Below are 15373 nucleotides of genomic sequence, written 5' to 3'. Positions count from 1 at the left end.
GATGACCAAGTATTTGTTAAATGGAATAAAGATACTTATCTTCTATTACTTACCTAAATCTATATGTACAAGCTCTGCTGACTGCTCATTTATCAAGATATTTTGTACATGTCTATCACCAAGTCCAAGTATGTAACCAACTGGGGAAAAAAACAACCCGAAATCACTGATGTCATCTATTTGTAATACACATTTAACCGTTATTTCAACTAATACCATTGACGCTATATAATTTTTAAGTAGTTTAGACTTTTTGGCCTAAAGGAAATTATGTAGGTAACTGGCCATTTTGAGTTGAAGTCATATCTTGCCAGCTATTTTCATGCATACTGCATTTTATAAATCCTAGATGATCACCTAAACAATATTTTCTCTTTACTAACAGGCACACATTTCAAAATACTAGTAGTCCGAAAATTAGTGTGGTTAAAGTTGAAATCAATTATTTACTTGGGCTAAAGCATCACATCATAGGTACTTAAATTTTCGTTGAGCATACTTATAATTTGAGACATCTATGGGTAAATTCTTTATTCTTCAGTGAAACTTTCTTCTGCTTAATGAATTAGATTTAATACAAATTAATCATTAATTCATCTCACCAGGTATATATCCAGGAAAAACTGCATTTCTATTTTTAAGACAGATGATGATATGCCTTAAAATGGTTTTAACATAAATGAGAGGCACCATGTGATGTTACAGAAAAAACACTGGGTAGGGAGTCAGGATGCCTGGTGTCTGGCTAGCTCTGTTATTAACTGGGCCTACATTCCTATTTATAAACTAAATTAGCTGAATCAGATTAGTGATTACTTGTGAACTTTTTCAAAACCTACATTCTCTGTCTCCCTGGGGTTTGGTACATAAGTGATGGAAGGAGTCATCTTTAGTTGAAAACCAATAGATCAGATGACTTCTAAAGTTCCTATTGGTTCTCATACTCTAGAATTTTGCTGATTACCCTACCTAGCTATTCCAATTTCTGAGAAATTAAAAAATGAAGTCAAAACATATGTTGTGTACTAAATATTTGAACATGTATATATCATGATTTCTATTCTGAAAACAAAATTCTGTTAAACAGGATCAATCATTGGGTGATAATATCACGATTTTATAGAGGTTCTATGCGAAAGAATAACAATGATTAAAGGAAATAAGTCAAATGGAGTTATCAAAGGTTTTAATATTTTCCAAAGAAAAATCTCAGAAAATAATATATTGACAAGAGAGAAAATAAGCCATATTCACTATAAAACAAAGAATAAGAAAAACCAGTCTTATTTCCCTACCTTGGAACAGGAGAATTCTCTTCTGCAAAAGCTATAAAAAGCTATGGTTAGAGAAGCTAAGAATCAGGATGAGCAAGAAACACGATGATCTAATGATAAAGATGGTTTGTTTAACAACCACCATCACCAGCAACATCCCCTTGCAACTCAGAATGTAGAAAAGTGCTGAATCTACTAAGATGTACAAGATTACCAATAGAAGAAGTGGCCACACTGCGAGTGTAAGCCAATCGTTTCTCAAACCAAACAGCTGGGTCCAAGAATTTTTCCATGCAGAAGTAACGGAAAACTGGTTGAAAATTTTGGCAAATATCCATGAAGGTTTCATATTTTTCTTCAAAAGACTTCTTTTGCACATTCTTTAAATAGATCATATATATTATTTTCTCAATATTGTGTCCAACTAATTCAACTAATGCCTACTATGTTTCTACATGAAAAAATGATATAGGGGCAATAAAAAGATGAACAAGATCCTCTACCCACAAGAAGTTAACAGTCTGGTCAGGGCAGCAATTACTTACAAGTGATAATCCCTTTAGGATTTTCATATTAATCATAGAGGAAGGAGGCACAACAACAGTGACTGTTATTTGTTTTAACTAAATTCCATTCTGAATAATCCTATAATGTAGGTGGAAGTAAACACAGACATGCCAAATGTGTCTCCAGATAATCTCAGGTGGCATCACAGCACCAGGGTGCAATAGGAAACAGTGAAAAGGAGGAAAAGTGGAAGAATCTCTGGGTGGCTGGTGAGGCAAAACAGTTGACATGTCTCAGATATCTGTTCTCCAGCATCTTCTCACTATATAACACTTGCCTGAAGCAAAGCTTATCTACTTCAATGAGCTCAACTCTCATCTATGTGCTGATGACTTCTAAATCTGTATCTTTGGCCCAGATATCTTTAATAAGCCCCCACTTATTAAATTGCCCACTTAACATCTTCACTTGGATCACTCCCAAACCCAAACAAAACAACTCTTCATCTTTGGTAAACCTCAGCCACTCCTATATTCTTTAATTCAGTAAACAGCCTCACTAACCACCCCGTCTGGGAGAACCAGAAAAGGAGACTATTACTTTTCCCCAGCCTCACTTCTAATCAGCATCAAATCCCATTACTTCTGCCTCCTTAATATTTCTCATATCTACCCACAATTCTCCATTACTAATGTTATTAGTCTTAGCTCAGACCCTGTCTCACGATTCCGGTCTGCTTTCTCAAAAATATAACCCACAGTGCTGTCAGAGTCGGCTTTCTAAAATGCAAATCTGATATCACTATCCTTCTCAAAGGGCCTCTGTCACTAAAGACAAACTTCTTAGCATTTCATAAAGTAACCCTCCACTTTCTGACCAACAACTACTGCTCCAACCTCATCTATTTATTCCTCCTCAAAGACTAAGCCTATGCTGCCTTTGCCTGCTCATGCCTCTTTCCCTTTGCTTGTATGCTCCTTCTACCTGGAAACAAACTCATTTAAAAAACTGAGCTCAAACATCTCCTCTATGAAGACTTTTCTTGAATCTAATTCTCTCCACTCCTCCCTGCCCCTGGTAGAACTAACCACCTCCTCCTCCATGCTTACACTGTACTCTCTGTGACCTGTACAGACTTCTATCACAATGCCTATAGCACTAACCACACATTTTTAAAAACATGTGACAGAAAGCACAATAAAATGAAAAGTAAATGGATTTTGAAGTTGGACAGACTTCAAATTCTTGCTCCACTATTTATTAGTTCATTGACTTTGGGCAAGTTAAATTCTCTGAACTTCTCATTTTAAAATAAGGTAAGAACAATAATGATTAGTCATAATATTTGTGAAGTCTCAGCATAGTACGTTGTAGACAGAAGGCATTCAATAAATATTGCTCATCTGGTGAACGCATGTCAGACCAGATGGCCAGTGTGACATGGCAAATGTTTTAGAAAATTCTCTATCTATATCAGTTTCTTATAAAAATCATTTCATAAGCTGTTTTGTTTTAGTTAGTGTGTTAAGAATTAGCTTACCCCAAATTAAAAGCAAATTAGCATAAATCGAATAATGTTTAAATTTCTTATCTAACAAGAACTGACACTTCACATATTTTAAAAACCTTTCTTTTTCACTCATGCTTTCACTCTGGTGAGCTTACTTTCTCTTACTTAGCACCTTTAACAATTATCCCATGAAGCTAAAACTTTTTATATTCTATAATATTTGATAGCCATCAGCTTTAATAAGTTATTAAATATAATCTTGCAATAACTTTTGAGTGCCACTCACCATCATTTTCTTCTGGCATTGATGGGCACTGAAATCCTTTGGCCTGTATCTTTTATGAGCACCATCTTCATTGTTAACAAGAAATTCACCAATAGGGACAGTTCCCGTGCACCACTCAAGAACACCACTTCGCTGAGACAGGGGAACCACCTGAAGTTGCAGATTAAATACTTTTTGATTATGGAAGGCCATTAAAGAGTATTTCATGATCATTCGACTATCAGAGTCAGTGCAAAGCATTTTTTCAAGTTGTGTTAATATTTCTCTGTCCAAAGGAGACAAAGCTCTTTGGAGGAAAGCAACCAGAAATAAACTTACGATCAAAGATTATGATTTTCTAGCCAGCTGCTTAGACTTCTGAGAGCCTGCCCATCTCTCTATCTCCACAATTCCCTGAGAGATAACTCCTGTTAATTATACTCATTATCATCTGTGATAGATCCATATTTAGTTTGTTCCATTTAGCAGAAGAATCAACTCTGCTTTTCTCAGTTGGTCACTCGTCTTTATGGTATTTTTAACTTTATATATTTTTTTTAATGTACTAAAATGTTGAAATGCTTTTGCTTCATGTCTTAAGGAAGACTTTAATTATAGTCTCCCCTTACGTGCAGTTTTGCTTTCTGTGGTTTCAGTGGCCCATGGCACAGGGCAATAAGATATTTTGAGAGACAGAAACCACATTTACATAAATCTTATTATAGTATATTGTAATGTTCTATTTAATTATTAGTTATTTGTTGTTAATCTCTTACTGTGCCTAATTTATAAAGTAAACTTTATCATAGGTATGTATGTATAGGAAAAAACATAGTATATAGTGTTTGGTTACTACCACAGTTTCAGGCATCCACTGGAGGTCTTATATATTCTAATACAAGACCTTCCTGCAGATAAGGGGAGACTACTGTAATGGTGACTTGGTCAGAGAAGGACTCTTTTTGAGGAGGTGACATTGGACCTGAATGAAGTAAGGGAGTAACTGGTACAATGATCTGAGAGAAGAGCATTCCAGGCAGAGGGAAGTAGAAAAGCTGTGATATGAAAATGAAATTGGTGTATCTAAGCTCAAAAGAGAAGGCGAACCAAGTGGAGATGAGTCATCCATCACAAGGAGAAAGTGAGAGAGAAGAATGGAGAGAGTGGTAGATATGCAACATAGACCAATGTGGCTCACAAAGCCTAAAATGTCTACTATTTGTTCCTTTGTACAGTAGAAGTTCAAACTACTTACCTTATATGTGCAAATAGTCAATTTCCTCTTCCTAGTTTCAGTGTTCCTCTGTAGTAATGTTTTACACATCTGGAAAACCTGCTGCATGACAGCATCTTGTCTCAGGTCATCACGGCCCTTCAGCATAATCAAACATGAATAACTAAGCACAGTTCATTTTATCATAAAAACACACACAGAGTCATCTGAGGACAGGAAAAGGCATTTAGAAATCAATCTGAGCATCTGTGCTCCTCTTAACAGTCTCTCAAATAACTAAGACCTACTGCCATTCTTTCATTTAGAATAAGCTATAACACTGGGTAGGTAGACTGATTTAGAAAAAAAAGTTTCCCCAGCTGCTTTTGTAATTAGACTAATTAGAATTCCCCCACCTGAGGGTACACTGCAAAATGCCTGAGTGGAGCAGCACTGTATCTTTCTACAAATCCCTGTATTTCTCCATCAATCACCAGCACTGCCAAAAGAGCTCTTGAGCAAACAGTAAAGGAGGAATGCTGTCCGTTTCTGATACACTAAATAGCACTTGGCACAGTACCAGGCCCAGTATACTGAGGCAAAGGCCTTCAACTTGTACTATTCAAGGAAATAAGCAATAGCCACCAAAACACTTTTTCACAAGTAAGTTGATTGTTAACCTCAACATGTCTGTAACTTAACAGTATTCTTTTACTTGAATCAACGTTATAATAATGATGGTCTTTCAGAGACACACAAAAATGGAGAAAAGCATTCTGGTTCTAGAATATACTACATTTCTATTCTACAATTTCTCCTCACTTGTAATTATTCAGAATAAATATGAAGACCCAAATAAAGCAGGAAGAAAATATCAACTAAAGTTTTTCTTCAACTTTGACTTCATTAAAACCCTGTAAAGACCACATCAGAGAAGGAAAGTCTCACCTTGACAAGCTGTCTCCTTTCTTTGCCATCAGAACCTACACAATCTATTATTTTTGGTAAATTTAAACCCCCTGCTAAGCGAAATTCTGCTTTAAATGACTGTATAGTAACCGGATTTCCATATTCTCCAGTGGGGTCCACCTAATAAAAAATATAAATATGATAAAAAGTCAGATACGCTATTTACGTTAAAGAAAAATACATTATAAATGGCAATTTTAACATTAAACAGAGGAATACAGCAGTGGAACTGTGCGGCTGGATGCAGACCCTCACCCCGCTTCGTACCCAGGGGGGAGAGTGCCAGGCCCCACACAGCGCCCTGCAGCTAGAGGTGGTCCCTCCCCGCTTCTTGGACCCCAGGGCGAGCACCAGCCTATTGGTCCGACTCACCGAGTTTGACCTAGCAGAACCGGATGGCACTAGGAGCCCATTCTACATCCACAGAGTCTAGAACAGGAACCAACGTGGTTTAACATAACCACCATCACACCTACTATCAAACAAAGATAACTCACCTCCACAGTAGCAACCAGGGCCACTACACAGCCAACCTTAGTGTAATAGAAGAAGCAAACCCTCTACCAAATGACCGAGCATCATCAAAAAAGTACTAGAGGTAGAAACAATCAAGAAAAAATGATACCACCAAAAGAATATAGTAATGCTCCAAAGTCAGACTCCCCAGAACAGGGAATCTTTGAAATGTCCGAAAAAGAATTTCAAGTAATGATCTTAAGAAAACTTAAAATAAAGGAAGACTCAATTAGAGAACACAAAAAAAAAAACAAGAAAAAAATATTCAGAATATGAAGGAGGAAATCTACAAAGAGAGCAATACCTTAAAAAAGAGTGTAGCAGAACTTCTAGAAATGAAAGACTCACTCAGTGAAATACAAAACACAACTGAGCTTGAGCCGCAGGGTAGAGCAAGCAGAAGAAAGAATTTCAGAGCCTGATGATGGTCTTTTTGAAAGAATTCAGGCAGACCAAAAAAAGAAAAAAGAATTAAAAATAACAAGGAAATTCTAAGAGAGATAGCAGACAACCTCAAGCGCTCTAACATCTGAATTGTGGGTATTTCTGAAGGGGAGGAGAAAGGAAAAGGTATTCCAAACCTACTCGAGGAAATAGTAACAGAAAACTCCCAGGTGTAGGGCAATATACAGACCTTCAGATCCAGGAAGCTCAAAGGTCCCCAAACAGATTCAACCCAAAAAGATCCTCCCCAAGACATATTATAGTTAAATTCACAAAGCTCAAAGACAAAGAGAGAATTCTACAAGCAGCAAGAGAAAAGCGTCAGGTCACATTTAGGGGAACCCCCATCAAACTAACAGCAGACTTCTCAACCGAAACCCTACAGGCCAGAAGAAAGTGGAATGATACATTTAAAATACTAAAAGAAAAAAACTGCCAGCCAAGAATTCTTTACGCAGCAAGCCTCTCCTTCAGAAATGAGGGAGAAATAGTGTATTTCCCAGACAAACAAAAGTTGTGGGAGTTCACCACCACATGACCAGCACTGCAAGAAATTCTCAAGGGAGTCATTTATCTGGCATCTGACTAATGGTGCCCACTATCACAAATACACAAGACAGAGCAAAACCCACAGTTAAAACAAAAATGCCAGCAAGAAAGAGAAAGAAGTTAAATCATTCCACCTTAAATTCCCAACTAACATTGAAGAAGAGAAATAAAAGGGGAAATAATAATCAAAGGATATTTAAACCATCTAAACAAAAAGCAATTAAGTGATAGGAATTAAGCAACACTTGTCAATAACTACTCTACATGTGAATGGACTAAACTCCCCATTCAAAAGACAGACTGACTGGATTAAAAAGCAAGACCCAAGTATATGCTGTCTTCAAGAGAACCACCTCACCTGTAGAGACACACACAGACTAAAAGTGAAGGGATGGAAAAAGATATACCGTGCAAATGGAAACCCAAAATGAGCAGGAGTAGCTATTCTTATATCAGACAAAACAGACTTTAAAACAAAAAACATTAAAAAAAAAAGACAAAGAAGGCCACTGTGTAATGATAAAGGCAACTATCCAGCTAGAAGACATAACAATCATAAACATGTATGCACCCAATACCAGAGCACCTAGATATATTAAGGAAACACTCTTAGACCTAAAGAAAGAGATGGACTTAATACATTAATAGTGGGTGACTTGAACATCCCTCTCTCAGTATGCGACAGGTCTTCCAGGCAACAAATCAACAAAGAGACACAGGATTTAATCTGCACCCCAGACCAACTGGACTTGGCAGATATATACAGAACATTTCACCCAACAGTCAAAGAATACACTTTCTTCTCATCAGCTCATGGTACATTCTCCAGGATAGACCACATATTAGTTCACAAATCTAGTCTCAACAAATTTTTAAAAACTGAAATCATTCCAACTATCTTTCCAGACCACAATGGACTAAAACTGAAATAAACAATAAGCAAAAGTCTGGATGCTATACGAATAAATGGAAAGTAAATAATAGGATCCTGAATGACTTATGGGTCCAAGAAGAAATTAAACAGGAAATCAAAAAATTCCTAGAAACTAATGAAAATAAACATACATCATACCAAAACGTATGGCATATTGCAAAAGCAGTACTAAGAGGCAAATTTATTACAGTAAATGCTTATATCAAAAGAATGGAAAGACTTCAAATAAACGACTTAACACTATGCCTCAAAGAACTTGAAAAACAACAACAATCCAAACTTAAAGGTAGTAGATGGAAAGAATTAATTAAGATCAGAGCAGAACTAAATGAAAAAGAGACCCAAAAAACAAGAAAAGATCAACAAAACTAAAAGTTGGTTTTTTGAGAAGATAAATAAAATAGACACACCATTAGCTTGGTTAACGAAAAAAAAAGGAGAAGACCCAAATAACAAAAATCAGAAATGAAAAGGAAGACATTACAAATGATACCACAGAAATACAAAGAATCATTAGAGACTATTACAAACAACTGTATGACAACAAATACGAAAATTTGGTAGATATGGATAAGTTTCTAGACACATATAAACTACCAAGACTGAACCAAGAAGAGACAGAAAACCTGAACAGACCAATAACACGCAAGGAGATTGAAGCAGTAATTAGCAATCTTCCAACAACAACAAAAAAGGAGTCCGGATGGCTTTATGGCTAAACTCTATCAAACGTTTAAAGAGGAGTTAATACCAATTCCCCTCAAACTATTCCAAACAATTGAAACAGATGCTACTCTCCCAAACTCATTCTATGAGGCCAACATAACTCTGATATCAAAACCAGATAAAGACACAACAAAAAAAGAAAATTATAGGCCAATATCCTTGATGAACCTAGATGCTAAAATCCTCAACAAAATATTGGCAATCAGAATACAGCAACATATTAAAAAAATCATATACTATGATCAAGTGGGATTCATCCCAGGTATGCAAGGATGGTTTAACATACGAAAGTCAATAAATGTAATACAACACATCAACAAACTCAAGGACAAAGACCGTATGATTATCTCAATAGATGCAGAAAAAGCATTTTACAAAATTCAGCATCCCTTCCTGATAAATACTCTCAAAAAATTAGATATAGAAGGAAAATATCTCAACACAATTAAAGCCATTTATGACAAGCCCACTGCCAGTATCATTTTGAATGGGGAAAAATTGAAGGCCTTCCCCTTAAGGACAGGAACAAGATAAGGATGTTCACTCTCACCACTTGTATTTAACATAGTACTAGAGGTACTAGCTAGAGCAATCAAGCAAGAGAAAGAAATAAAGGGAATCCAGATTGGAAAAGATGAAGTCAAATTTTCTCTATCTGCAAGATGACATCATACTGTATACAGAAAAACCTAAAGACTCTATCAAAAAACTCCTAGAACTGGTAAATAACTTCAGTAATGTTGCAGGATACAAAATAAATGCCCCCAAATTAGTAGAATTTATATACAAAAATAATGAATTAACAGTAGGAGAAATAAAGAAAGTAAACCCCTTTACAATTGTCCCCCCCCAAAATAAGATACCTAGGGATCAATTTAACCAAGGAGGTGAAAGACCTCTACAATGAGAACTACAAACCACTTCTGAAAGAAATTAAAGAAGACACAAAAAGATGCAAAGATATTCCATGCTCTTGGATTGGAAGAATTAACATTGTGAAATGTCTATACTACCCAAAGTGATCTACAGATTCAATGCAATCCCCATCAAAATGCCAATGTCATTCTTCACAGAAATGGAAAAAACAATCTTATCTTTCATATGGAAAAACAAAAGACCCCAAATAGCTAAAGCAATTCTGAGCAAAAAAAAACACAGCTGGAGGCATAACTCTGCCTGACTTCAAATTATACTACAAAGCTGTTGTAACCAAAACAGCATGGTACTGGTATAAAAATAGACATTCAGACCAGTGGACTAGAATTGAGAACGCAGAAATCACTCCTCAGGCTTACAGTGATCTGATATTAGATGAAGGCAACAAAAATCTACATTGGGAAAAGATTGCCTCTTCGAAAAGTGGTGCTGGGAAAACTGGATATCCATATGCAGAAGAATGAAACTAGATATGCATCTCTCACCATACACTAAAATCAATTCAAAATGGATTAAAGACCTAGGTATAAAACCCAAAACTATAAAATTACTAAGGGAAAATATAGGTGAAACACTTCAGCAGTTAGGTCAGGGCACAGGCTTTATGAACATGAGCCTGAAAGCACAAGCAGCAAAAGAAAAAATAAACAAATAGGACTATATCAAACTAAAAAATTTCTGCACAGCAAAGGAAACCATCAACAGAGTGAAAAGACAACCTACAGAATGGGAGAAAATTTTTGCTAACTATGCATCTCACAAGGGATTAATATCTAGAATATACATAGAACTCAAGCTATTTTACAGTAAAAAACCAAATGACCCAATTAAAAAATGGGCAAAGGAGATGAATAGACATTTTTCAAAGGAAGACATACAAACAGCCAACAGATACATGAAAAAATGCTCAACATCACCAGTCATCAGGGAAATGCAAATTAAAACCACATTGAGATATCACCTCGCTCCAGATAGACTGGCTATAATCAAAAAAGACGGTGAATAACAAATGCTGGTGAGGGTGTGGAGAGATGGGAACACTGCTGCACTGTTGGTGGGACTGTAAATTAGTACAACCATTACGGAAAACAATATGGAGGTTTCTCAAACAACTACACATAGATCTTCCATATGATCCAGCAATCCTACTTCTGGGTATATACCCAGAGGAATGGAAATCATCATGTCAAAGAGATACCTGCACTCCCATGTTCATCGCAGCTCTGTTTACAATAGCCAAGATATAGAACCAACCTAAATTCCATCGATGGATGATTGGATAAGGAAACTGTGGTGTATATATACACTATGGAATACTACTCTGCCATAAAAAAGAATGAAATACTCCCATTTGCAACATCATGGACGAACCTGGAGAAACTTATGTTGAGTGAAATAAGCAAAGCACAGAGGGATAAATACCACATGTGGTCACTCAAATATGGGAGCTAAGAGAGAAAGGAAAGAAGGAAAGAAAGATCACAGTAGTGCCACGGTCTAACAGAGGGAGGGAATAATCCTAGGGCTACAAAGTTGGGGGGGGAAGGGAGGAAAGTTGGGGATAATTGGGTGCAGACAAGGGGTGCAATAGTAATTTCTGGTAATGGGTATGCCCCCAGCATGAACGTGGCCCTCACATCATGGGCAGGAAGGGTGACAATTAGCTTTGTACCTCATGAATATTCTTAAATAAATAAATAAATAATAGAAAAATAGAGAAATAAATGACAATTGCCATTGGTTAAGAACTGGAGCTATAACTTTAGTTTCTGTATAAGGAAAGATAGAATATTTGACTCGGCCTTATAACACCACGGTCACGGGTTCAGATCCCCGTACCAGTCAGCCAACCAAAAAAAAAGAAAACAAAATATTTTACATTGGAAAAGGTTTTAAAAAATTACACACAGATAACACAATTTACCTTCCTAAATATCTTTAATAAAACAAGGGCATACCAAGTTAGAAGAGTGTCGCTGAAAAACTATTTAAAAACCAGAATTCAGGTGTCACCACATATATGATAAGTCATCTGAGAAATAACTACTCCCAAAAAATATAATAAACTTTCGGAAAGGGTGGAGAGGAGTTTTCTAGGTTATAACTGTTAAATTTGGCATTTTCAGGAAATATTCAGCTAAATAACTTAGCTGATGTAGTTAGAAAAATATCAGTTAATCCAAATGATGCAGCTATATTTCAAATCACATAACTACAAATACTAAGCACTAAACTGCAAACTTGGAGAGATTTACAATGTACTTAAAATTATCGTTTTCTAAACTATAACGTTTATTATTACATATATCCTTGCCCACATGGTACTTCTAAGAATAAAAGATTGTGACATAGCTTAATGTATCATGTATATACAGTCACCTGAATACTATAAAATATACTGTATTACTTAATACTGTAATATATCACAGCCAATATATTTTCCTGCATACAAAAATTTAAAGACAATATAACTAGAAACTTTCTTGCCAAGTCAAAAATTAATCTTCTCATAAGTACATGGAAGCTTTCCTTCTGGCCAATGAAGTGAATAGTCTATAGACCTTCATAAGAAAGATGGGAAGTTTAAAACTGAAGGCAAAGAAAAAGAAAGCAGGAGAAGAAGCCTTTGAGTGTCTTAAGTCTTGGGCAAAGGGAATCTAATGCAGAAAAACGGTTGAAACACATGAAATTGCCAATATTTAACTACTTTTGACCTATATAAAAGTAGCTACTTTAAATGGTTCCATCTAATAGAGAGGACTTTAATTTAAGAAATCAAAAGAGTTAATGATAAATTACCTTAATTTCCATAGTAGGTACAACAACATATTGTAAATTCTTGAGTTTAGTAATTGGCTGGTCTGCTGGAATATTTATGCCTTCTATATTTAAAAATAAAAAGATATTAGTGATAACTGCAAACTGAGGAACAGCCATGAAGGTGATGCAGGAGTATTCAGCAGATCCCATAGGCAACTTGTGGTTAATCTTAATTCATGCCCCAATTTAGAAATGAAGACCGAGAGCTTGGGCCACAATGCATCTCAGGGTCAGATCTTAGCAATGATTCATGTGGTCTGCAAATTGATTTGCAGGTTACCTTGCACTAATAATTAGACCAGATTCTACCTAAGGGACCAGGTTGAGCATATTAAAATAATTACATAATAGTTAGCATAGCACATACATTATGTACTCCTGTCACATTACTATTAAATGCAACTAAAAAAACATGACAATATTCTTTGTTGCTTAGAGAAATACTATGTGAAGTCCCATTCTTATTTTAAAGTAATAAGGATTTAAACTTGAAGATACTGAATAGAAAAAGGAAAACAATTGGTAAAGTATGAGGAGAGAGATTCTTAGTAGCGAATGCGTATTTAGAGGCCAGTCACAAAACCAAATATTACAGTCGCTTATAATTATTTGAACCGACACAGCCAAAAGAGTGATCAAATAAAGACATTCTAGCACCTATGGAGAAAATGATAAGGCCTTTTTGTTTTTAAGTCCCAGGGCACAGTGAGTAACCTTATCATTTAAAAAACCTTTGACCCTGGAAACTCTCAGTTATCCAGTTATCTTAATAGACTTACCACTATGCATTTCTCTGCAGCAAGTATTTGCACCCAAATATTACCAGAAGAAACCAAATAATTAATTTATTGTAGTCCTTATTATCAGTTCCACTAAAAGATATTAACTGAAAAAGTAACTAATGGATATTGGAGTAATTAGATAAAAGTTAAGTTTTTGTATCATGTGTGAATTATAACCACCAACACCTTTACATTTGTAATTACAGCATTGTTTGTGATTTTAAACAGATTTACATAGTAAGATTTGTAATTAATAGATCCTTACAGTGAATAATATAGCAAGAAAGCAACACTCATTCTTTAAAACACGTACTTCTCTGAGTCTTCCACTGAGTGGCATCTAAGTTTGCTAATATAATATAAGCATCACAAAGTGCCTCAATACTTTTGACCATCTGAGGTCTCCTACTTCTGATTGTACAGATGATTTTGTTTGCAGCCTCCATTCGATCCTATTAATTTTTTTTAAAAAGAATGAAAGAAAGAAAAAACATTACATAAAGAACTACCCAACAGTCATACTTCTCAGAATTATAAGAAGAAAAAACCAGAATTTACGCAGATCTAGACAATAGAAGGACTGTAGTTCCTCAGATACAAAAAAACAGTCACGGTATGAATGAAATATATCAAAGGTATATAATAATCTCAAGAGTCAACGACTTAGGTGACTTTCAAAAATCTGTTTTTATCCTTTGCCTGTTGCTGTGAGAAAAAAAAGTAAAATACTACTGATATCTCCTATGCTTTGAGAAATATTTAGGAATTTTGAATCAATCTTAAGTGGCATCATAATAACGAAGGATTTACATACTAAATACTGTCAGCAAAACACATTCTTGAAATCTCTGAAACTTAAGAAAGAAATATTCTGGGAAAGAATGAATATCATAATTCAGAAAGGTATGTATGTTTAATCCAAATACCTCATCAAGCTGAGAGCTTTGTTTAGGTGCATTTTTAGTTATTTTACTCCTTCTTACTGCCTCTGGTTTGGTCAAAAATTCATCTTTGTTTGCATTTGCTAAGGCCAGTATAATAAACAAAGTATGATGGGGGTGATCCACTGAAATTCTAGAGATGAGCTGTAAGAAAATTAAAACTATTGGTTTTATGCAAATAAACAAAGGAAATTCACAACATTTTTCATTTTGCTTAATATTAAAATGTGTTACTGCCTAGATACTGCAGTGGTGAAGTGTGTGTATGTCTCTGTGTGTAAGAAACAGATAAAGAGGCATATGAGGAAGAAGAGAGAGAAACTGAGTAACACGGAGAAGAGACAAAATACAAAATTTTGTATTTCTACTTCCCAGAGAGGAACAGTAGTATATACTTTATATAGTATATAATAATATAAAAGCAAAACAATTATTGTGTTTTGATTTTCAGGTTTACTTACATTATTGAGGACTTCATGAAACCCTAGGCCTCCCATCATCTTGGTTCCCATTCTAGCCGCCAGTTGGTACATAAGAGGCAAATATTTATACGATGGGATCTTCACTCCATCTCTCTATCATTAAAAATAAATACAAAATTAAGAAAAATGAATTTCAAATATTGTCAAGCAAATTCTCTAACATAATAATCTTCTACTAGCACAATCTAGTGGTTAACAAAACTTCACTAACTACATTTTCTTCCTTGTCACTTCTCCTATCTGTGAAAGTCTTTCTAATGGGGATTCTAGATAAATTCATTGGTAAGTCAAAGTATTTTGTCCTAAATTAAATTGTATTCAGAACTGGAATACCTGGCACTGCTTATGTTCCAGTGAATCCAAGAAGGAGAAATGGATCTGAGTGCTACTATGATATTCACTCCTGAGAAATCAGTGTACAATAAAATGGAATAATTATTTTTTCCTAAATGCCAAAAATAACAGGACTCAGTGTATACTACAGCAGAGTTGTATCTATTATGAG

General features: G+C 35.3%; 1 protein-coding gene across 1 annotated transcript in view; it reads right to left on the bottom strand.

The window, feature by feature from the left end:
- The window catches only part of LOC134376194 (serine-protein kinase ATM-like), a 35947-nt gene that overhangs the window by 7919 nt on the left and 12655 nt on the right, over positions 1–15373 (bottom strand). Inside the window, exons 11-19 of the mRNA XM_063094833.1 lie at positions 14848–14961; positions 14372–14530; positions 13759–13897; positions 12643–12725; positions 5718–5858; positions 4812–4928; positions 3578–3727; positions 1489–1654; positions 54–140 (exon numbers count right to left, since the gene is read on the bottom strand). Of these exons, the coding sequence (XP_062950903.1) occupies positions 54–140; positions 1489–1654; positions 3578–3727; positions 4812–4928; positions 5718–5858; positions 12643–12725; positions 13759–13897; positions 14372–14530; positions 14848–14961 (1156 nt within the window). The remainder of the gene's footprint in view (positions 1–53; positions 141–1488; positions 1655–3577; positions 3728–4811; positions 4929–5717; positions 5859–12642; positions 12726–13758; positions 13898–14371; positions 14531–14847; positions 14962–15373) is intronic.

This window comes from Cynocephalus volans, chromosome 4 (genome assembly GCF_027409185.1).
Source record: "Cynocephalus volans isolate mCynVol1 chromosome 4, mCynVol1.pri, whole genome shotgun sequence".
Lineage (NCBI taxonomy): Eukaryota > Metazoa > Chordata > Mammalia > Dermoptera > Cynocephalidae > Cynocephalus > Cynocephalus volans.
The sequence above is the reverse complement of the archived record's forward strand: the minus strand, read 5'-3'. Positions and strand labels throughout refer to the sequence as shown.